The sequence below is a fragment of the Bubalus kerabau genome, chromosome 11, assembly GCF_029407905.1.
Source record: "Bubalus kerabau isolate K-KA32 ecotype Philippines breed swamp buffalo chromosome 11, PCC_UOA_SB_1v2, whole genome shotgun sequence".
In the NCBI taxonomy this organism is placed as follows: Eukaryota; Metazoa; Chordata; class Mammalia; order Artiodactyla; family Bovidae; genus Bubalus; species Bubalus kerabau.
In genome coordinates this window covers 66,577,822-66,602,090 of record NC_073634.1, presented here as the reverse complement: position 1 = coordinate 66,602,090, position 24,269 = coordinate 66,577,822, and the positions used below count along the sequence as shown (strand labels likewise).

General features: G+C 45.0%; 1 protein-coding gene and 1 long non-coding RNA gene across 4 annotated transcripts in view; one reads left to right on the top strand and one right to left on the bottom strand.

Annotated features, from left to right (window-relative positions):
* The window catches only part of SPRED2 (sprouty related EVH1 domain containing 2), a 124,280-nt gene that overhangs the window by 8,674 nt on the left and 91,337 nt on the right, over positions 1 to 24,269 (top strand). Inside the window, exon 1 of one of the 3 annotated variants that reach the window (XM_055540483.1) lies at positions 7,822 to 9,880. The exons of 1 other annotated variant lie outside the window; for it this stretch is intronic. Coding sequence is in view for 1 of the 2 variants with exons in the window: in XM_055540481.1 (XP_055396456.1) it covers positions 11,289 to 11,338 (50 nt within the window). In the remaining variant the exon portion in view is untranslated. Of the gene's footprint in view, positions 1 to 7,821; positions 9,881 to 9,902; positions 11,339 to 24,269 lie in introns of those variants that run through there. One more of the 3 variants, XM_055540481.1, reaches the window with a different exon arrangement.
* On the bottom strand, positions 5,507 to 10,750 carry LOC129623259 (uncharacterized). Its single transcript, XR_008700438.1, has 3 exons — positions 10,624 to 10,750; positions 7,117 to 7,242; positions 5,507 to 5,638 (listed from the first exon to the last, which is right to left on the bottom strand). It is a non-coding gene; the product is annotated as an uncharacterized LOC129623259 (long non-coding RNA).

The window sequence follows — 24,269 nt, the reverse complement described above, 5'->3', positions numbered from 1 at the left end:
CCCGATGCACTATTCTTGCCTGGAAAATTCCATGAACAGAGGAGCCATGGGGTCGCAAAGAGTCATACATGACTGAGCACGCATGCACAGATTTCAGATTAGGAGTCTGCTGTTTGTGAACCAGTTCTGTTCTTACATGTCTTTTTATCCTAAGGAAAAGTAGTGGATATCAGATGACAGGTGTCCATTGGAAATGTAGTATTCTCTGAATCTAAGGAACTTCACTTTAGAAAATACTTGGTCACTAATTGAAAAGCCATGTATAAATTATTTATTGGATAAAATAAATAGTAGTTAGGGTGAGACTGGAGGAGAGGGAGTGACTGGCTGCAGAGTGCCCTTCACTTACTTCACACAGTGTTCCAGCCACCTTCCTGCCAGACAGGACCCCAGCTGTGGCTCAGAGGGAGCCTTTGCCCTCGGGGAGCTTACATTCTAGGGTGCTAGGCACTTCCTTATGCCTTAAGGGCGTGACACCAGAGTTATCTGGATGATGGACTGATTGGCCACCAGAGGTGTTTGCCCTCTTCGTCCTCTGCAGAGTTACCCCTCAAGCTGCAGGCGTTGGGATTCCCAGATTTGGGGTACAGGGAACTCCTTGTTCAAAGCTTTAGAGGAGCTCCACACCCTTCCCAGATTCCCTAACAAGTTCTTGAGTAATTTTTAGGGTGAGTGTGTGTTGTGTGTTCATACACGTACACTCATGCACTCACATGTGGATGGATTTTGTCCATGAATCAACAGTGTCCACAGCTGCAGGCGAAGCAAAGATTCAGCCAGGTTAAGTATCTTGTCTGAGGTCACAGAGCAGGATTTGTTATTTTTACCCAGGTCCTTTGACTTCACATCTTGTGTCTGTAGAACAACTATTTATGAACAACTGCATAGATCCTCAGTTTTTGCAAAGAATCTGTTGCATGTACAGTTTGACTTATATTACCATTGAGCAAATGAAATAGAACTCTGTAAAGGGCTTCCTTAGTGGCTCAAACGGTAAAGAATCCACCTGTGTTACAGGAGACCCAGGTTCGATCTATGGGTCGGGAAGATCCCCTGAAGTAGGAAATGGCAACTCACTCTAGTATTCTTGCCTGGAAAGCTCCCTGGACAGAGGAGCCTGATGGGCTACAGTCCACAGGGTTGCATAGAGTTGGTCACAGCTGAAGTGACTTAGCATGCATGAACAGAATCCCATAAATGCCTCAGGACAGCGAGGTGACATTTTTTCCTCGCTCTCCTGTTCAGCTCTGTGGAGCAGAGAACCAGTACCCACAGAGATGGCATTTTCTGTACTGATACAAAGAGCAGTTCTACAGAGACTGCTTTTGGAAAGACAACCAGCCACCTTGCCCTTGATGGAGTGTGTGTGAGCAAAATAGTTAACGAAGCTTGCTGTTCATTAAGACCTGGTTTTAGCCTAGCTATTTTGAGAAGAGGATTAAACTTGAATGTGCATGGGAATCTTATAAAATGAGGATTCTGGTTTAGGAAGGCCTGAGATGCTGCCATTTTAACCAACTTCCCGATGCTGCTGGCGCAGATCCAAGGACCCCTGTTTGAGTAGCAAGAGCCTGTCTTTGTGATGACGGTGAGCTCCCAGCTGCCAGGTTTGTGTCTTCAGAGGCAACCTCACATACTTGGCATTTGGAACTTGCTGAAGAAGCTCATTGGTCAAGAAGGTGGTGTTTCCACACAGAGAGATATTATCAAGGGCCTGCCTTTACCCATTGTTGGCAGGACTTTCAGCTTTGAGGTGTAGCTTGATCTTTAGATGGTAAGGTGCTGGAAGAATTTTTTCTTTTCTTACGACTTAAAAAAAAAAGTTCTTGGTGAATGCCAAACAGCCCAAGAAATCCATCACTGAAAGAGAAATAGGAAGTCCCAGCACTTTGTGTATAATGTCTGTCAGCTGGCATTCTGCACCTTCCAGACAAATGGGTCTCCTATGGAAAGCCAGCCACCCTGGGAGCAAGCACACTCAGCCCTAGAAGAAATCACAGGAAGTAATTAAACCGAGAAGGTCAGAGAAAGAGGAAGCGGTTGTGTTGTTTCTGATGCGAATAGCATTGTTGTTCCTGGGGATCAAGATGATGATGTTTAAGTCTTCTGGAATGTGACTGCTTGGGGACTTGATTGTATTTAAATTGCAGCCCTTTTAGTTTATTCTTTTAGACTGCAATCTAGTTAGGAAATGAATTGCTCTTAGGTCTTATCAGGAATCCCCACGTGCCTAAACAGAAGTCTTAGGCAGCGAGTTGCTTATAGCTTAGCAAATTGCACTTAAATAAAATGAATGTCAAGACTATTAGAGGTTAATTTTAGGTGTCTGGAGTTCTCCCTAATTCTCCTGATTAAACACTTTAACATAATAGTTTCCTTAATTGGAATAATGATAGAATATTAGCATGCATATTAAACCATTTACCCAAATTTGAATAGGGTTAAAATGCAAATTATCCATCACTTGTCAGCACTTACTCTTTAGAGATAATTCCTGGGGAGAAACTGAAAGTGGCTTTCTACCTGAGGCAGCATTGCCAGGAAAGCCAAGAATAGACCGGAGGACTAGAATAAGACCCTTCTCCCCCAAAAAAGAAGTGCTGGAAATACCACCGCCTGTGATAGTAGTAAATACAACAAGAAGGTAGATGGAATGAGAAATCTGAAGTGAGCTGACTATGGACCCTTTCTGGTGGTATCTTCATTGGCCCATTGGTAGATTTCAGAGGAAGGTGATAAGAGACTTAAGGTCCTTCCCCAGCATTTAGGGGCTTCCCTGGTGGCTCAGATGGTAAATAATCTGCCTGCTGTGCAGGAGATCTGGGTTCGATCCCTGGGTCAGGAAGATCCCCTGGAGAAGGGAGTGGCAACCCACTATAGTATTCTTGCCTGGAGAATCCTATGGACAGAGGAGCCTGGCAGTCTACAGCCCATGGGACCAAAAAGAGTTGGACATGACTGAGTGAGTAACATGCACGCCCAGCATTTAGGCATCCACCTCTGAAGTCTTGAACCAGTGCCTCTACCCAGCAGTTTCCCAAGTGGCTGGGGACCCATAAGCATTTCAAGTGTTGTTTGTGAAGCAAATATGTATATAGCATCACCCACTTACATGTATTACTCTTTCAATGTATGCCGTTGCATTTATAAAATAAAATAGAACCTCAATAAAATACTACTGAATTCATGGTGGATGTTTGTCATATTTTTCTCAACTCACAGTTGTTAAAAAATACGGCTATAATCTCTGGGGCAAGAGGGCTGGTCCCTTAGTTTTTCTGCCCTTGCATACTTACACTTAATTGGGAATCATTGCTGTGACCCTCATTCTGTATGTAAGGACATGAGTGTGGTCATTCAGGGGGCTTCCCAGGTGGCTCAGTGGTAAAGAATCTGCCTGCCAAGCAGGAGACCTCGGTTCGATCCCTGGGTTGGGAAGATCCCCTGGAGAAGAAAAAGACTACCCACTCCAGTATTCTGGCCTGGAGAATTCCATGGACATTCACGTGGGATGCATATGCAGAGGGTGTGTTTATACTCCGGGCGATTGAGGATTGGGTGGAAGGTCTGAAGGAAAGCAGAGGGCGTTAGTTGGAGGTGGGTGGGGGGAGTTGAAAATGAGTCAGGACCTTCCCCCACAGAGACTTGGTACAAAGTTGGGTCTTCTCATAAGGAGGAGGGCCTGGGGGAGCTTGTCTTCTGTCTTCCAGCTTTCCCCACTTTCTCCTCTTGCATTTATCGAACACCTGCATTGTGCAGCACAGGACTCTCTATTGTGGGGAAAAAGGATACACCCAACAGGAGAAGCTTTTGAATGGATACCAAGTAGCAGAGCAGATGGGGAGCAGTTTGCTTTGTGCAGCAAGTTCTGGGAGTTGGGAAACTTCGGTCCCCTTCACTTCTTTGCCACCAATGTGCCCAAGATGTCAGGTGGTCTCTCCGGACGTGGCTTTCTCGTCTCTAAAATAAAGGGATTGAATAGTAATAATACTGAAGAACTCTTGTAGTTCCAGTATGGTAAGGAGAGTTCTTTTTTAAAAAAAACTAATTGTATTTATTTATTTTTGGCTGTGCTGGGTCTTCGTCACTGCTTTCCTCTAGTTGTGGCAGTCGGGGGCTACTCTCTAGATGTGGTGCGTGGGGTTCTTGTGGCGGCGTCTCTTGTTGTGGAACACGGGATCCAGGGCGCAGGGGCTCGGTAGTTGCAGCTCCTGGGCTCTAGAGCACAGGTTCAGTAGTTGTGGCACATTCAGTGGATTCTCTACCACTGAGCCACCAGGGAAGCCCCAGAGTCCCTCTTTTAAGAAAACTTTTGTAAGTATAATATTCTTTTTAAAAATAGAGACAAATGCAAAGAAGTTAAAGTACCTCTTGCTGCACTAGCCAAGGGGAAAGTTCACTTTCATCCAGGTGACTCGAATTTTAGCGGACTCAGATAAGGATGGTGGTGGGGATAGTTGGGGAGGGGGCAGGTCAGGCAGGTTGGAGAGGAGGCATCCGGCGTCCAAAGGTTTCTTTCACAGACAAGGAAATCCCACCCCTGGGTATATGCCGGGGGAACTCTGAGAAAGAGCTGGTCCGGGTAGGTGAGGCTAAATTTTAGGCTTATTGCATGCCAGGCTATCAAAATCCATCTTTGAGCTTTCGTGCTTTAGGTGGAATGGTGCTGTTTAAAGTTCTGAATCAAAGAAATGATAAAGTGATGTACTGTCGGTAAATTCCAATTAGTTGGAGGCTACGGGCTAGGCTAGGCTGGAGTCAGAGAGGCCCCTAAGAGTTCTTACCCCACCGGATCTGGGCAGGGCTTTCCTTCTGGCTGTAATGAACCGAAGCAGGCACTGCTCTAGGAATCTTTGTTCTGAAGAGGTTGTTATGTTTATTGGAAGATAGGGAAGCTGTGAAATTCAAAGCAAAGTTAACCAACCTACTTTGTAGATCAAACTTTCAGGCTAGTAAGAAATCAAGTGAGGGTTTGGGGTTTTTCTTTTTGTTGTTGTTGTTTTTTTACTACTTCTTGTATTTTTACTATTTTTTTTTAGTATAGTTTAAATTTAAACTTTTTTTTTTTTTTTTAGTATTGTTTCTCCTGCAGGAACACAGCACTGCTCAGTTGAAATTGCCCTTGTGAAGTGGAGACTACATCGCCCTTTCTCAGTAAAGTAAAATGGTTGCGACTTGACCATAAAATGTAGAGCTGGAGAGCAGCTTAGGAAAATGCCATCTCCCTTCTTGCAATCCAGAGAAGTCGAGCGATGAACCCAGGGTCACACAGCTAGTTGGTTCCTTGGGATATGTAGGCAAGCAGATGTCATCTGCCCTTGGCTCCAGTCCTGTTTTGGGTGTTGTGTCAGACATTCATGACAGTTGTTACCCTGAACCGTTGAACTCCCTGGACACCAGAAAAAGATGATTATAACTTGTTCAATTTAAATAAACGTAGCCCGTGTTGCCGAGGAGCCATCAACATTGAACAGAGTGCCAGCCTCGGTCAGCCCCTGAACACGTGGAGAATAGGTGAGCTGCCAGACACTGTTCCTGTGTGGTTCACCTTCGGGTGGTAGGGGGGTCCCATATGTGTGTTTCAAGAACAGGAGGGTAGGGAGTGGAGGCAGAGGAGTGTTTCATTCAGCTCTCCATCCTGGGGAAGAAAAGATGAGGCCTTTGATGAGACGTTGAAATACACGTGACCAAGGTTTTTGCACCTGGGCACTAGCAAAAATGTTTGAAACTTCCCTGAGGCTTGTCCTTCCTCCCCAGCTCCAGGGACTTCTCTCCTCCCCATGTGTTTGCTTTTGAGGTTAACTGCCAAGGCGATGTGGTCATAGACAGCAGGAAATAATATTTGATATGCAGGTCTCAGGGGTGGGGGTGGGGGATTGGTAGATACCAGCATGGGAAGGGTGCCAGTTTTGGCACACTAGGGTGAGAACTCCGAACATTTCTAAGCCAACAGGTGCCTGTTACAGCAAAGAGGGAGGGAAGAGTTGACGAGCTAGTCATATAATGAGTATTTTTTATGGTAGCATGTTTATTTTAATTTTTGTAAGGCCGCTGCCCCACAAGTTAACTCTGATAAAATTGGGATTTTTCTCTTTACCAAATGAGATAGCCACTAAGTGTTATAACCGTGTAGAAACCTAGGCTTGAGGAAGAATAAAAATCTCCAAAGCAAGACACGCTCTCCCCAAGAGCCCACAGTCAAACACACATGCTGGGAAGCATGTGCCACCTTGCCATGATGAGATGATCCATTTCCCAGTCCTGCTTTGGAACTATAGTTCTCAGTCAGGGCTCCTCTTGGATAACAAGATTCATACTGCTTGTGTCAGATGGATAACGTGTACTTAAAAAATTTCCTTCTCTTGGTATTTTACATGCTCCCCCTTTAGTCTCCATCAGCTGGGCATCCTTCTTATTCATAGAGTAAAGGATCCCTTGTGAGCCTAAAGATTGCTTTGTGGGGTTTCAGGTTCCACATCACATTGCTTTTGGATCATCCAAACCATCAGGGCGGTTTGCTTATAAATGATTTGCCCACAGATCCTCCTTCCACAATCCTCTTGTTCCACATGGAGCAGTGCAGCAGTGACCAGGAGAAGAGACCACTGTGGTCCAATCCACCCATGCCCGCAGCCTGAACCAGAACTCCTCCCCAGACTGTCCTAACAAGGGCAGTTTATCAGTTTTAACAAGAGGCCGCAGGAGGAACATATCCAGGTTGGTTTGGCATGCTTTCTAGGACACAACATCTGTCTGTCTTTCCACTTTCACCTTTCTCTTCCCTAGACCAACTGAATTAGAATTTCACCCTCACACCCTGTGTCAGTATTTCAAAAAAATCTAGATTATACTGTGTCTTAGACTAATCAAGATTTGGAAGAAGGGAACACCCACCAAGCCTAGAGGGCTATGACCAATAAAGATGGCACCACCCAAGCCTTCCTCTTTTGAAAGATCCCCCTGGGTGATGGGTGTTAACCAGACTTTATTGTGGTGATCATTTTTTAGGTATATACAAATAGCAAATCATGTTGTACACCTGAAACTAATATAATGTTAAATGTCAGTTGTAGCTAAAAAAAAATGTTCCCGTATCACTGCCCCTGAGTCATTTACCTGAGTCATCTGTCATACAGAAGGGAATTCAGGTCACACACATCCTTATCAGGGGAGGGGACCATTGCTGTTTTCCTTCCCACTCTTTCTTCATGATTCCATCTCATTCACGTTAGTAAATCATCTCTTAGGGAGGAAGATACCAAATTGATGGATGTTACATGTAAAGTGAAACCATAAGAGACAATGCAAAATAAATTCTAATTGTTGATTCAAGAGGCTTTTTTTTTTTTTAATGAAGAACACTCTAAAACACACCAAAAAATCACCTACAGCTGTCCAAAATTACAACTGTTTTTTATTAACTTTTTAAAAAGTTTGACTGAAACTTTAAAAGCCCTAATAATTTTTTTCAGAAGTTTTCCTTAGTGATGTAATACAGATGCCTTTAGGATATGAATTTAGCTATTTTAATTAAGTAGTAAATACAGGAGTGTTTTTTTATTTTGTCTTTTAGGGGGTGGGTAGAATGGGGCCAGTTATTTTACAGGAAACAAGAATTGTTCTTGAATTTGATTTTTGACAAACCTTTTATCTTTATAAGACCGGCATCTGTTTGAATTTAAAGGAAAACAGATATAGAATCATATGCTTTACCTAGAACTGAAAAATACATTGAGTTAAGACAGATGTTGCTAACAAAACTGATGCCAGGTATTAAGATTGTAGCTTGTCATCTGAAAATGTGGCACAGGATGTAAATGTGGGAGAGGTTGCAAAAGTGTTTTAATATCTTAGGAGAAAGTGTGAAGGGCGCTCTTAAAAACGGGAGAGTCTTGCACAACAGTGTGAACATATGTACTTAATGTCACTGAACCATACACTTAAAGATGGGTCCAATGGTAAATTTTACAATGTGCATATTTTGCTACCACTAAAACAGGTTATTTATTTATTTTAAATGAGACCAAGTCAACTAATGACGTCATAAGAAATCTCAAAGACTTCTTTCTGGAAAAAATGGCCGTCTGAGCACATCTGCGTGAGCCGGAGTTGTGAAATCAAATCAATTTCACATCCTTACCTGTAGGTTTCCAGTTCCTGTCAATCTGTGCCTAGTCTCCTAGGCTCCCCTCTTCTACCTCCCCCCACCGCAAAAAACAGCTCCGCTCAAGACTCAAGACGTTGGAGGCAAGATAGACTTTGAGATGAGGCCAATGGTGCTAAAGTTTGTGTATCGCCTAAAGGTTCTTGCAGTGAGTGAGTGTATTTCTGCCTAACCTAATGAGTCTTGAGAAAGGATTGGAACCTCCCAGAAAGCTTTCAAGGTCCAGACGGCCTTGCAGGAGAGCTTACAGCGGAGCTGGCCTTGGGTGCGAGTGCTGTGGGTGATGAGCCCCTCCCAGGCAGGAGATCAGGATCACCGGGAGGCTGGCACAATAATAACCAGGGAAGCACCCATGGGCGAGCACTTCATGTCCAGAGCCTCAGTGGTGACAACCATATGGAACAACAGCACAAAAAAAAAGTGTAAAGAACCAAAGAGGCGTGTCAGCCCGTCTGCCTTTCCTCTGTTTGGAAAGGAGGAGTCAAAACCTGGCAGGCGAAATTCATAATCACTTAATTTAAGCAAACGCATGAGAACGAGTGTGTGCTGAGGCCATGCCCGTGAGAAAAACAACTCTCCCTTTCAACGTGTTAGGCTCTTGTTTATGTGAGACGTGCTGTTTTCCTCTTTAAGTCGTTTTGCTAGTGGCCCATGGGTGGAAACTGGGTCCATAGAGGCTCTGAAATGGCATACACCTCGAGTGGGAATATTAGCAACTTCTTCTACAGCTTTCGTGAATTTTGCAATAAAAATACCAAGTCTGTTTTACCTGCGGTTCATCACTTTGGTTGTTGGAAATCTATAGTCCTTTATGAACTGTTTGTAGATTTGACACTTTCTGGCCTTGTCAAACGTGTCACCACGTTTGACACTTAATTTGGCACTCTCCATGTTGAGTAGGAAAAAAGCAAATGCTGTCATGAACCACTTTGATAAGCTTTGGGGAAAGGGTTACTCATGATTGAGGGCATATTTGCTCATGTGAGAGCACCCCACCCCAGGGATGGAAACGCAGGGTCTGTGGAGATCTTACTAATGCAGGGCTGGTAAGTAGGTGCTGTTCTGCTGCCCCAGATGGCTCTTCTCCCTCTGCCCAGATAATTCCAAGATAAGGGGCCCTCGTGCCAGGTGACATGGATATGTGGCCCTGATCGTCAGCAGCTTGTCTATGGAACTACTGTCCTCTGTGGCCATGACAGCCAGCTCTCTGCTGTTCTATCTCCCCGCTGATACATGAGGAGAGCTTCTGCTGCCCAGACACCGTCCCAGTCTCCTTATCAGTGTTCATGTCCAGCCGTGTGTCTTATAAAACAGGGATCCAGAACTGGAGGTGTTTCTCCAGCTGCTTCAGGCTCGTGGATGCTGTGCATGTTGACATCTCCCTGACATGGGGGCTGTGGTCAGTGTAGAGATAACGGGCTATATGTGTGGAAAATGTGGCTCCCTGTGCTGAATGTGCACCCTTGACTTTGTGGATGGGTCTCAGCTGTTCTGGGGGAGCTGATCTCTTTCCCATTCAGAGACATAAAGAAGGCTCTCCTGTTGCCAGCCTGAGAACTTGCTGGGGTCAGTTATTGCTCTTGGATAATGGGCAGGGGGGGAAAGGGAGTTCCCTCCTGCTTCAGAAGATCCCTCCGCTCCTGAATGAAGGACTCTGGTCTTCTGTGTTCCCCAGCTTGTATTCTTTAGTGGGAATAAGGAAGAACAGGTGAGAAGGTGAGTGAACTGCTTATAGCACTGAAATCGTAGTTTTTCAAAGCTGGTCCTGGGCCATCTACTCAGAGTTGGTAGTCTGGAGAGCTTGTTAGAATACAGATGTCAGCAGGCTATCCAGACCTCCTGGATCAGCCTCTCTGGGCATGTGGCCTGGAGAATCTGTATTTTTGAAAAGCTCCCCAAGTGAATCCTCTGCCTGCAAGCCAAAGTTTGAGATCTATTCCCTAAATTGTAACTATATCCTGGATGTTCGTTTTCTGAAACATCCAACTACGGAGTACTCAGGAATCTTAAAGGCCACCTTTGTGCCTTACTCCAGCCACCCAGTGCTTTTAATAGTTCCTGAGTGTGTGTTTACACTATCTGCATTTTATGAAGTCCATAAAGACATATTTACTCAACAAGTCACCAGCGCTCCAAAGGTCAGCTTCCCTCGATTTGTATGAAAGGCTCTTAACTCCAAAGTCAATTAACACCAAGATGGAAGCCAATTAAGACAAGGAAGTGAGCTGTTTAGGCCGACACTCCATCCCTAACTTTTGTCCCCTGTTGTAATTTAGTTTTACAAGTTCCTTCAGGCCAGTTAACTTTGCTTAGCTTATGCCTGTGTGGCCCAGTCCAGTGCACAGGTAAAGTGCCATTTGACAGGTCATCATGTGAGAGTGCTGTTTGAAGGCACGTAATTAAAGTAACGATTAAATGATACCGTGTCAGCACTTTGGCAACTGACCAAATCAGCTTACCTGCTTGCACGCCGCTGGGGTACCCTAGGAACGCTGGGGAAGGAGGGCAGGGAGACCCAGTCTCCCTCCGTGTGGCTTGTAGAGCCTGCTGTTGGGTGGCTTGCACGTCGCTGGGGTACCCTAGAAATGCTGGGGAAGGAGGGCAGGGAGACTCAGTCTCCCTCTGTGGGGCTTGTAGAGCCTGCTGCTGGGTGGCTTGCATGCCATGGGGTTACCCTAGAAATGCTGGGGAAGGAGGGCAGGGAGACTCAGTCTCCCTCTGTGGGGCTTGTAGAGCCTGCTGCTGGGTGGCTTGCATGCCATGGGGTTACCCTAGAAATGCTGGGGAAGGAGGGCAGGGAGACTCAGTCTCCCTCCGTGTGGCTGGCTTTGTAGAGCCTGCTGTGTTGGGTGAGTCTTGCCTGGGCCCAGAGCTGAGTCATTCCTCAGAGGATTAAGTGAGATAACCTGGGTTGCGTGTTCAGCACAGTGCCTGGTACATGGAGCGCAAGCAGTTGAAAAAAGGCTATCTGCTACAGCTGATGTTGATGATTATAACATAAAAATGGAAAACCCTGAGAGAGAACGAACACTTCGGGTTAGCAGTTGCAGTAGTCGGGAACTTCAGCGGATAGGCATTCCACAGTGAAGGCAGCCAGAGCAGGCAGCCTCTGGACCCCTTCCAGATGCCAGCCAGCCAGGTGCACTGCCCTGAGACCCACTCCCCCAGCGAAAGGTATGGGCCATAGCTCCTTCTGATTTTTACTGTAGATTCAGTGCCTGACATCTTTTCCCTACCTTCTCATCTATGAAATTCTCATCCTTAGGAGCAAAAAGCTAGGTCCCCTTTTGATATGATTTGAGAACCATTTTCATCTATTGAGGTCAAGAACCAAGATGGTAAGTGCAAATAGAGATAAAAGGGAGACTGCCCGAGCACTGGATGGGAGGGGAGGTTGGGGGAGAACAGATACATGTATGTATATGTGTGGCTGAGCCCCTTTGCTGTTTACCTGAAACGGTCACAACATTGTTTAATCGGCTCTACCCCAATACAAAATAAAAAAGTTGAAAATTAAGTTAAATTTTAAAAGGGAGACTGCCTGAGAAGGAGGTTTGACCAAATGCCAAGACCATGTTGGAGATCCTGGCACTGCAGGGACGAGGGACAGCCCTGTCTAGGCTGCTTGCAGATTCTGACATCTGTATGTGAATTTATACTTTTTTTTTTTACTTTGCATTAAAAATTATTCTTGAAATCTTCATCCGGAAACTAAGTTTTTATTACTGTAGGTGAGACTGTTGAGGTGGATTTATTTTTTTTAATATTTTTGTTTATATATTTGACTGCGCCAGGTCTCAGTTGCAAGTGGAATCTTTAGTTGCGGCATTCAAACTCTTAGTTGCAGCATGCGGGATCTGGTTTCCTAACCAGGGATTGTACTCAGGCCCTCTGCGTTGGGAGCACAGACTCTTAGCCACTGGACCACCACAGTCTCTGTTCTTTTTAAAATAGTGTACAACATGTAAATTACTAAAGAGCTGCATTACTGCAGGAAAGCAGGGAGGCAGTAGGACCTCTCTGTAAAGACTGGAGGATTTAGACAAGTGCTGTCCAATGCAAATACCTCAGGAACTGCATAAGTGACATTAAATGGTCTGGGAGCAGTGTGTTTTAAAAAAAATAAATAGGTGAGATTAATTTTAATAAATTTTATTTATTTAACTCAACCTGTCTAAATAGTTGTTTCAATATGTATGTAATCAATAATAAAAATTGTTATTGAGATATTTTGCATTTTGGATACAACACCTTTGAAAGGCAGTGTATATTTTACACTTGTAGAGCACGTCGTTTGGACCAGCTGTATTCCAGGTGTTCAGTAGCCCCAGGGGCCTCCTTGTATCAACGTCCTTCTAGACTGAGGCAGGCCTGATGTCACCTCCTCTCTGTTACTTATTAGCCATGTGACCAGGGGTAAATCACCTGAACCATTCAAAACCTCAAGTAAAAGAGAAACCATAATATCTCCTTTCCTAGGCTGTTGTAAGTATTAAGTCCGATGATGTATGTTCCTAAGAATCCACGAAGAGGTGCTCTGTAATTGGCATCTACGATGTTGAAATCACTGTTAATTGCCTGGTGGTGGTTTAGTCACTCAGTCGTGTGTGATTCTTGTGACTCCATGGACTGTAGCCCGCCAGGCTCCTCTGTCCGTGGGATTTCCCAGGCAAGGATACTGAAGTGGCTTGCCACTTCCTTCTCCAGGGGATCTTCCTGACCCAGGGATTAAACTTGAGTCTCCTGCTGTTCCTGAGGGTATGGATTAAAGGATGAGGGCTATGATGAAAGCCAGCATCGGGGCAGTATTTATAGGCTGAAGGAAAACTCCAGAAAACCTGACAGATTCCTGGGACTGGAGACTGGGATTTTGTACACAAAAGCCTTGAAAGGGGACTTTAGGGCTGGCTGAGCAATTTGCAGCTCTACCACCAGTTCGCTTCCTAGGTGGTTCAGTGGTAAACAGTCTGCCTGCCAATGTTGGAGATTCAGGTTCAATCTCTAGGTCGGGAAGATCCCCTGGAGGAGGTCATGGCAACCCACTCCCATATTTTTACCTGGAGAATCCTTTGGATAGAAGAGCCTGGCTGGCTCAGTCATAGGGTCGCAAAGAGTCGGACACGACTGAAGCGACTCAGCACATGTGCACACATACCTTTTATGGGCTTCCTCGGTGGTGCTAGTGGTAAAGAACCCTGCCTGCCAATGCAGGAGACATAAGAGATATGGGTTCGACCCCTGGGTCAGGAAAATCCCCTGGAGGAGGACATGGCAACCCACTCCAGTATTCCTGTCTGGAGAATCCCGTGGACAGAGGAATGTGGCAGGGTTACAGTCCAAGGGTCGCAAAGAGTCAGACACGATTGAGGCGACTGAGCACGCACGCAAGGTGTAAACAGAAGGGACAGATCATGCCCGTCTGATAAACAGCCCCAGCGAGACAGGAGAAGGGACCCAAGAGACTGGATTTGTGAGGAACTCTCTCGAGCTGAAACAGAGACAGGTAAATCCTGTCGAAGCCAAGTGAGTGCGCATGGGGGATCTAGTGCCCCTCACCCATTTGGTTTATTGACTACCAAGATTCTAGACTTTGCCAAGGATTTGTGATGGTGTAAGATACCCTAAGGGACTCTGAGAAAGAAGGAGGAAAGTGGAGGAACAGAGGCCTGGCCTGGGGTGATGGCATGCTGGGGAGTTACCCTCCACACGTGGGCTATGTCATAACGTTCTGATAACATTCTTTTTTTTTTCTTCCTGCCCTTTTAGTCCTCTGCTTCCTCGCCCAGCTTTTGATATTTTTATTGTTCGTTCTGGAGAGTAAAATTACAACCGGGGCGTCACACCGTTTTGTGTTAGTAGTAGTATTTTAAGATTTAAGACACTACCAACAGCCAAAGGGAGACTTGTTCTGGAACTGGAGTTCTGGGGAGTTACCTGTGCTCCCCAGGTGAAGCTTGAGCCAATACAGTGTCTTCACAGGTAAAAGGACAGCAGGATCCAAATTCAAGTTGGTCTTTTGATTTAAGCAAAACAGACACCAACATCTAGATTTGCAGAGCACGTGCGTTCAGGTGTGTGTGACAATCTTCTGTACAGCAGGACTCAGCATGGAAACTTCCCTGGTGGTCCCATGCTTAAGACTGTGCTTCCAACGCAGCAGGCATGGGTTCGATCCCTGGTCAGAGAACTAAGATCCCACATGCCACGCTGCATGGCCAAGAAATCTTTTTTTAAAAAAGATTCAGCATAAAATTACTTGAAATAAGCAGCATCCCTTCACTCAACCTGGATCAGAGAGAAGCTTTGTGTGCCGTGCACCCACCTCTTTGATTTTACTAGCTTTTCTCCTGCATCTGTGGCCACACAGCTTCAGGGTCAATCAAACCCCCTCTCACTGAATCTTTACTTGACAAGGAGAATTTAAATGTCTCTAAAGATTGTCATTTGATGGGTTTTCACTGCAGACAATGTTTCCCTCGAATTCAGGCATAGATGTTAATTGCCCACCTCCCCACCACACAGACTCGAGTGTGCAGCAGGCACACACGGCGAGGGGGAGCCATTTGTTGTTAAGAAGTCATTGTGATTTGGGAGTTTTTCATTGTTAACATTAGCTGTGAGGTCAGAGGCTGCATTGTGGGACAGTTAACCATGAATTAAGTTGCTGAATGCCCCATTTAAGAAAGAGATTCAACTTTCCACTGCCCCAGGTAGTGTCCAGTGACTTGAAGCAGAAGCCCGCTTGAGCGGTGGGCGGGCTAGTGGCTGGTGGCCCGCCCTGCCTCACTCAGGTCTGAGTGCAGAACAGCGATCTTATCTCTAAGGAAGTGGCGGCTCCCTTTATCTGGCCATTCTGGTGGAACAGGTTCGCTCCCAGCAAAGGAGAACTTGATGTTAACTATTTCTGACCTGTCACACCTGCAGCCCAGAGGGCTGGTTTGTCAAGCAGAAGGAAAGGGAAATAAAAACACACCCTGAAGTCTGTTGCCATCTGCCCCTGACCTCAATAGAAAAGACCCTCCCCAGAGATAAAAAGTCAGGACATTTCAGGTGTGGTTCACAGAGGGTGTAGTGGTGGACTTGGTTTCCACGACCACTTAGCCCGTCCCATCGTCACGGCCTCTCTAAAAGCTCTTTGACATCTTTGAGACAAGAGTGGGTGCACAGATAAAAATGTGGGTTTCACTTTGCAAAACTAGGCTCTTCGATTTAGGGGAGGAGGAGGGGGTGGACACTGGTGTTGCTTACTGCATTTTGAACATTTTGATTAATCTTGACCTCCATGGAGAGTGAATTCTAAGGAGGTTGAAGGACTGCAAAGTGTGTGGGTGGAGCTTTGGGTGAGCAGGATTAGGAAGCGTACTTTCTCATGTTTTCTCTGTGGGGCACAAGCTGAGGGATTTACTGCCTCTGGGATGGTGTTTGTGGCTCCGGGCGTTTTGCCTGGGCTCCGAAGGGCTGGCATCCACCTCTGGGCTGTTGCTCTTCCAACCTCGGGGTAGCATCAGGAGCTCCAAAGAGTGTCCATCAACAACATCTAGGCCGGAAGTGCCATTTAACAGATGGGGACACTAAGCCTCCTAGGAAGTGGAGCCCCAGGTGACACAGTGGGATGGCAGGGAAGTCTGGGCGGCTTGGTGGCTTTCTGTCCCCACGGGGATCATCCAAATGAGTGCCAGGAAGAAAGGGTGTGTGTGTATTTGGGGGGTTGCTGCCCATTGTAGGGGTCAGCTTGCAGAATTAGTTTTGAAGCACAAAAAGCCCCTGCAAGAAAGTGAGGACGGTCCCTGGGCAAAGAGGTCTTCTCAGACAGGCGGGATCCGGGTAGGAGGAGGAGGGCCAATGAGTGTGAGGACTTGTGGAGGAGCTCAGATGTAGCTGCTTAAATTAGTTCAAAGTGAGAAATGTAATTACTATACTTGCTCAAACCAAATGTCTGAACATTGTTATAAAACGAGGTGTAATCACAGAAAAGAGGATTGCTCCCAGCATTCCTCCCACAAAATCGCCTTTGTGTTCAGCAGAGCCCAACGGGTGCTGATTAATCTTCTGGGGGTGTTGAAGGCCCATTAAGTTCAGGTGTGTGTATTGGACTTAATTGGGTGGGGGAGTTTTCATCCTGCTCCTTTGGACAATCATTCACAGTTACTTTGTATTTGTAACGAATTCATGATAAAGGAAAAAAGAATCATTTTTTAACATTTTAGCTCGAAATACTTTCGAGTCAGAAGAAAAGAACTAAGCAAGAAGGAAAACGGGAATCGACAGCACTGGCCCTTGTTAACTGCTATTTTAGTGATAAAAGGAAAGATGAGAAGGATATTTCAGTAACTCCCTGAGAAACAGCTTTCTCTATCAATATTTTTATGTCAATTCTGTACTTGCCTCCACCGAACTGAGACGTGCTGTAAGAAGGCAGTTTGAGTCCTGATTCGGCCATTTGTTAGTCAGGTGACCTAGAGCAATTGCATAAACTCTGAGCCTTAATTTCCTCTTCTGGAAAGTGGGCTGATGGAGGTACAGTTAAATATCAATAGATCACCTGGCACGGAAGAAAATGCGTGGTAAACGTTAGCAAGCTGCCATTGTCATCCCCATCATTGCTAATCATATTTATAACATTGTGTAAATACTGCACCAAAGATGGGAGGGAAGTGGGGAATGAAACCAAGAAAGGTTTCCAGGCCAGTTGTTGGGGAGGGAAGGAGAGATTTGTTTGGCAGAAGGAAAAGGCTGATGTCCAAGTTGGGGACCTGTACGTGGGATGACTGTCATGCCTGCATTTGCAAGAAACCAGTGCTGAAGCTGAAACTCCAGTACTTTGGCCACCTCATGGGAAGAGTTGACTCATTGGAAAAGACCCTGATGCTGGAAGGGATTGGGGGCAGGAGGAGAAGGGGACGACAGACGATGAGTTGGCTGGATGGCATCACCGACTCGATGGACATGAGTTTGGGTGAACTCCAGGGGTTGGTGATGGACAGGGAGGCCTGGCGTGCTGCGATTCATGGAGTCTCAGTCGGACACGCCTGAGCGACTGAACTGAACTGAACTCGAAGTTTTGTAGACCTGCACTTGTACTCTTTGCTGCTCAGTGGCTTCTCCTAGATCTTGTGTCCCAGACTTGTGTGTGTGGTGGAGGGGATTGTTGACTCTCCAATTCCAGAGACCCCAGGTCCACTCTTATCTGTGTACCCTAGGGTTTAGTTCCAGGAGGACAGTGGGCAGTTTGCCTGTTTTGTTTGTTGCTGCATTTAGTGCCTGGTTAAGCAAGATCTGCCAAATGAATGAATGAGATCCAGTAGGAATGAGCATCTAATGTTAGATTATACGTGCTCCTTGAGAAAAATCCCCAAGAAAACTGTCTTTACTGAGACTGTTCAGCTGTCCAATAAGAGACAAACTTTTGAAACAACTTGGTTTGGTTAAAGATATGTTGTATATACTTGTGCTTACTTAGTTCCCCTGTAATTCATTAATATATTTAATATATGTGGTTAACTTTGTGAGTATATGTGGTTACAGCTTTTAACTTTATTTTACGTGGTTGCCTGCTTACACACAATCCTTAGAACTCTTAAAGGGGAATATAATGAGCATGAATGTACCTTTTTTTTTCAAACTGACAGTGCTGCTGCTTCTGGAATAAAGTGTTTAAATATCATATTCACCTAATTACTGGTCTGACCAGCATAGTGCGAGCAAGTGCCTTGAGGTCCAGGCCTTTTAGACCAGGGCATGAAAGTAGGATGTGAGTCACCTGGTGGGGGGATCTTGTTGAGCTACAAGTTCCAATTCAGCAGGCTGCAAGCCTGTATTTCTGATGTTGACTGGGGGATTTTGCAGAAACTAATGCCTAGGGCCGGTGATTTGTTTTGTAAGTGAATATTGAAGCACCCCTGTTTGAATATCAACAACTTTTTTTGCATGTAATGTATTTATTTGAAACGTTGTGTATATCTTACTAAAGCATTGTAATAATTCGTGAGAGCGTGATAGGCAGTATAGCAGGCATCTCTGTGCAGGGAACAGAACATCTATTACAAGTATACTGTGTGCTTTCCCCCGGAAGAGCAGATTGTGCTTTCTGGCAGCTTTTTTTTTTAAGTCCTGTGGGTATTACTTCCTTTAAAATATATTCTTTTATTTTACCTGATAGCGGACAAGGTGATCTTTGTCCTTGTAGAAAGGACAAAGGAGGGCTCTTGTAGAAATGAGAAATTTTGTAATGTGTCACTTGAAAATTTTACAGTATTATACTTTCATTTATAATATACACTATACACAAGGTTGGAACAAAAATCTAATGGCGCAAAATGTGAATGATAACAACAATCATAAGTTGTATAATAAACCCTTGATCAGTTTTAAGCTCTAACAGCTTTCCACAGTGATGTTAATTGTATCTCCGATCAATAACGTTCCTGTAGCAAAAGACATGTACAATAATGTTCTAGTAGCAAAAGCCATATATGTCTCCAGTCAATGATGTGTGAAGTTTTCCTGATACTGCTGCAGGCTGCGCTTTGGACCAAATTTTGAGTAGCCAGGCTCCTCTGTCCATGAAAATTTCTAGGCAAGAATACTGGAGTGAGTATTCCTTCTCCTGGGGATCTTCCTGACCCAGGGATGGAACCTGGGTCTCCTGCATTGCAGGCAGAGTCTTTACTCTAAGCTACCATGGAAGCCTCCTCCTATACTTTATCCTTTCTGGAAATAGTTGTTTCCTTAGGAGGGCCATTGTTTGGTTTGTACATGACAAACAGTACTGCCAAGTATAGCTGCTTCTTGAAACTTGGACGTTTCAGGATTCACTGTGGACCTTGAGTGAAGTCTGATGCTTTATATTTGGCTTCTGGGGATGTATTTGGGATTTTGGATGTAAATCAAATGCTAGTTGGTTCAGTGTTAGTTAAAAGTAAGGATTGTGCCAATAAATTCTTTGGCAGAGGTATAAAATGCCCCAAACATGGTAGATTCATTTCTGTTTCTCACTTTGACCAAATGTGCTCATCAGCCTCTAACCCTTTTTTGGTTAATACTGGCACAAATTTTCTGCCGTCTTGCAAAGTAAAAACCTTAATTATGATTTTTTTGCATACCTATACCTTGCCTGTTGATCTTAATAACTTCAGATGCAGCTGCTTTGTGGAATTACATTGCTGTAATTCAGGCACTCATATAGGTGTACACTTAACATCTACTTTGTCTTAAGATGCTGTGATTGCGTAGTGAACTCTGATGGGAATTACTATGTGTTTATTACTAAGGCTTCATCTCCTTAGGTGCCGGAATGCGCCCCCACCCCCAGGTGCCATTTCGTCTAATGGCTTTATGTACTATTCTGTGTACAGATGACTCAGGTTGATTCCTCCAGGCTGGCGATTCCCAGAGCTCCAGATTTGTGTCGGTATCGCTACATGGATGTCTAAGATACATCTAAATTTAAATGTCCAAAACAGACCTTCCACTCTCCTGGAGCTGGGCAGCCCATTCACCCCCTTCTCCCTGTCACTGACAAATGACACACCATTCACTCAGTAGTCCAACTTTAAATCTGGGTAGGAGGTACCACTGTCTATTGATTTATATGTTCATGGTCAGTCTGCCTGTACATGCGCAGGAACCACATTTGTCTTCTCTCGAGTATACTAGTGTCACCTAGAAAGTACCTGAATTTCAGTACAGTAGAATCTTAAGTAGTTGTTAAATTAATGAATGACTTTATCTTGAACGCAAAGAACTTTGGCGTTCTGCCAACAGTTGGTATTTATTCATGACTGTTTGGGCAAAAAGTAAAATAACAAAAGGGAAAGTCACTCAGTCTGTCGGACTCTGTGACCCCATGGAATAGTCCATGGAATTCTGCAATTCCACACTGCAGGCAGATTCTTTACCAGCTGAACCACCAGGGAAGCCCAAGAATACTGGAGTGGGTAGCCTATCCCTTCTCCAGTGGATCTTCCCAACCCAGGAATCAAACTGGGGTCTCCTGCATTGCAGGCAGATTCTTTACCAGCTGGGTTACCAGGGAAGCCCCCAAATAACAAAATAGACATATTATTCTTAAAGATTTTTTTGCTTTGTTGTATTGCAAAGAAGTCTTTTTACCATGTTGGAAGGTGAGGTACTCCTGCTGCTACTGCTGCTGCTAAGTCACTTCAGTTGTGTCCAACTCTGTGTGACCCCATAGACGGCAGCCCACCAGGCTCCCCCGTCCCTGGGATTCTCCAGGCAAGAACACTGGAGTGGGTTGCCATTTCCTTCTCCAGGCGATCTTGCTGACATAGGGATTGAACCTGCATCTCCTGCTTGGCAGGCAGATTCTTTACAGCTGCTGCTAAGTCACTTCAGTCGTGTCCAACTCTGTGCGACCCCATAGACGGCAGCCCACCAGGCTCCCCCGTCCCTGGGATTCTCCAGGCAAGAACACTGGAGTGGGTTGCCATTTCCTTCTCCAGTGCATGAAAGTGAAAAGTCAAAGTGAAGTCGCTCAGTCGTGTCCGACTCTTAGCAACCTCAGGGACTGCAGCCTACCAGGCTCCTCCATCCATGGGATTTTCCAGGCAAGAATACAGGAGTCGGGTGCCATTGCCTTCTCCAAGGTGCTCGTAGTAGTGGTCAAGTTGCTACATGTACCTTTAGCGTTACCTAAGAAAATGAATGCATATTTATGTTTTAATATCCTGATTGCTTTACCATTTATAATCAGTGAGTGGTCTAAATGTCAGCATTGATTTAATTAAATTATTGACCCACCACTACTGGCAAATACTTCTTGAGCTCCCACTACTTATGAATCTTTGTACTTGATGCTAGAAGGGAAAAGAAAAAATGGTATAATACATGGTGACTGACCTTGTAATTCTGTTTGTAAACATTCAGTCCTTGACTTCTGGTTAAACATAGTAAACTAACAAGTGTATGTATTTATATATCTGCTTCTTCCCAAAACCCTAATAAAATGACAGTGAGGAATGAAAACAGTATGAACCCAGAAACCTCCCAGAGAGATAGCAACCAAATCTTGCAAGATGAAATGCCAGTGTGTGAATGCTGGCTTAGCAGAGAAAGCTGAAAGCAGACTGCCTGCTGGGTGGGTGGTGCAAAGTTGGGGGTGGGATAGATGGCAGTTTCTGCTACAGAATTCTAAAGGCTAGGGTTCCAATGCAGTCCTGAACCAAAAACTGGGAGTGAAAGACCATTCCATCAGGGCTTGGGAGAAAGAAAGAGAACACCACACAATCCAGAAATCCAGCACAGAACAGAAATAGAGGAAAGAAGCTGCAGCCATGCAGCCAGTCTAGAGGGCGTGGTGCAGGATGGATGGTCCCAGAAGGGGTGGCACTTTGAGCAGAAATGCTTTTGATCCTATTGAGAGCACGTTTTTCAGCTCTGGCCCAGGGTGTAGATAAAATAGTAATCGATACACTGAAAAGTAAGCAACCATTTTAAAAGAAGGCCCGTTTTTAATGTAGGAATAAAACAAAGCTTATAAGAAAGAAAACATAACCATCACATTTTACAAGGTCCACTTCAAATATTTATATAATCATACTAAAGTAAAAGTGTCAGTCATGTCTGACTCTGTGACCCCCATGGCTTGGGGCCTCCCAGGCTCCTCTGTCCAAGGATTTCTCCAGGCAAGAATACTGGAGTTTGCCATTTCCTTCTCAGGGGATCTTCCCAACCCACAGATCAAACCCAGGTCTGCTGCTTTGCAGGCAGATTCTTTACCATCTGAGCCACCATTGAAGCCAATAATCATACCACTGTACCTCCAAATCTTGATTTAATTAAAATGTCATATACTATTTAAGGAGGAGTGAGGAGTGAAATTGTGGAAGGTGATGTAAGAGAGCTAAGCCTGAGAAAGTCAGTGGATAATCACTAAAATTGATGGCAGAAGGGCTGTGCATCAGTGGTTTCACTGGAAAAGTGTTTGTACCTGTATATCCTCTGAGGCTGCAGATAACCCTATCACATGCTTTGGAGGAAGTGCCATGTCTGAAGAAGTCTAACTAAGAGTCCCATCCTCAAGAAGCTGGCAGTCTGGTTAGAAAGGTCAGAGTCTGAATTAAATATAATTACGTTACCTTGTATTGTGAACAAAGGTCAAAAAAGTGCCAAAAACATTGTAGAAATTTGATGGGAGAAAGGGGAGATTTATCTCTTTTTTAAAAATTTATTTATTTTTAACTGAAGGATAATTGCTTTACAGTTTTGTGTTGGTTTCTGCCAAACGTTGACACGAATCAGCCATAGGTTTACAAATGTCTCCTCCCTCTTGACCCTCTTTCCCACCTCCCGTCCCATCCCACCCCTCTATGTCAGACTTTTACCTTGGTTTTAGGCACTTGAGAGAAGCTTCACAGAAGAGAAGGGGATTCAATTTTGCCTTGATAGATTGGTAGGATTTGGATAAAAAGGAAAAGAAAGATGTCCTAAACCACCTATGCCAGTTGCCAAGAAGAAGAGTTAATGTATCTTATTTGTTCAAGAGGGTGGCTACGAGGCCTGGGTCTATTACTTGGTATTGCTGTTGGCTGACTTCTGGCCGGCCTGGGTCATCTTCAGGGTTTCCATCCATGCTGGGGTGAGGGTCTCATAGGCCAGGCCGTGTTGATCACATAAGTCTGGCGAATGGAGGGTCAGGATATAATGAGCATCTGTTTCTATATCAAAATTTTTCTCTGTCAGTATTTCATTCAAAACAAAGAAAAGCCAAGTCTTTCCCTTTTCTTACGGCCATGACTGAATTTTTCTTGCATGAACGGTTCTTGTGTTCTTATTTAAAAGAAGAATTTGGCATATGGCAGACCTCCTCAAGCTATCTTTAGTTGGTTGTGGGGTGTAAGTGATTAAGAATGCAGCTGTACTTGTTACCAGCACAGGCTTTTAAGGAGTGAACTGCTAAGCAGACATGCCTGGTAGAAGTTTAGAATAGCCTCTTGGGATCCAAGATCTAGTTTTTCAAGCACAGGATATATAAGTCCCCTCCCCTCAGGATTGAAGCCTGGAGGGCTGTTTGTGCCTAGAGGCAGCATGACTTATTTGTTTAAAATGGCGGCCACTCTTGGCTCTGGTAGGGGCAGCCAGGCTTCACTTGCAGTAGACAGGAGGAGGCTGACTTCATTTTACTTTGTGTAGTTTGGCTTCAGTGCTCCTTTGGAATAAAACTTTCTTTACTTCTCCGGTGTGTCCCGGGACAAATTCATCTCTGTCCTGTTGCTCAGTTACACCATGGTGCTGGGTCCTTAGTCTTCAAAGCTTGGAACTCTCTCTTGCCTTTCCTCCAAAAATTTGTTCTTTCGCTCAGCAAATATTTACCAACGTTCTGCCCTACGCAGGACTGTGTGGCGAACACAAAGATGAATCAGGCGTGGGGCCTGTCCGTAAATGTCGTCAGCCAAGTCCAGGGCATCTTACAGTGGGGCAGACACTCAGGAGCTTTCACCGTGAAGGGCCCAAGAGTAAGGCTACTTGCTGTAGGTTTTCAGAAGGGGAAGGAAATTAGATGGGTGGGTTTCAGGTAAACCCCTCATGGAGAAGGTCACATCTGGGTTGAGCCTTGCAGGACAGGCTTAGCTGTGCAGAGAAAGAGGTGTTGTAGGTCAAAGTATTTAACACATGTTCAGATTGCAGAGCAAGAGGATGGATAGGACTCGTAAGAAGAGTAGTCAGTGCTTACTGAGTGCTCCCTGCACTCCAGGCGCTTGACTGAGGCCTCACCTTTGTTATCCCATGTAATCCTCAGAGCAGCTTCTTTCCTGTGAACAAACTAAAGCCAAGGGACTTCCCTGGTGGTCCAGTGGCTAAGACTTCATACTCCCGGTGTAGAGGGCCCAGGTTCTATACCTGGTCAGGGAACTAGAGCCCATGTGCCACAACCAAGAGTTCACATGAACCAACTAAGGGTCCCTCATGCTACAGCTGAAGGTCCCGTATACTGCAGCGAAGACTGAAGATTGAGTGTGACGCAACCAAGACCTGGAGCATCCAAGTAAATAAATAGATAAGTAAATATTTTTAAAAAACCAAAAACCTAAGCCCTGGAGCACTTCAGTAATTTGCCCAAGGAAGCTCGTAAGTGTTTAGAATGGAA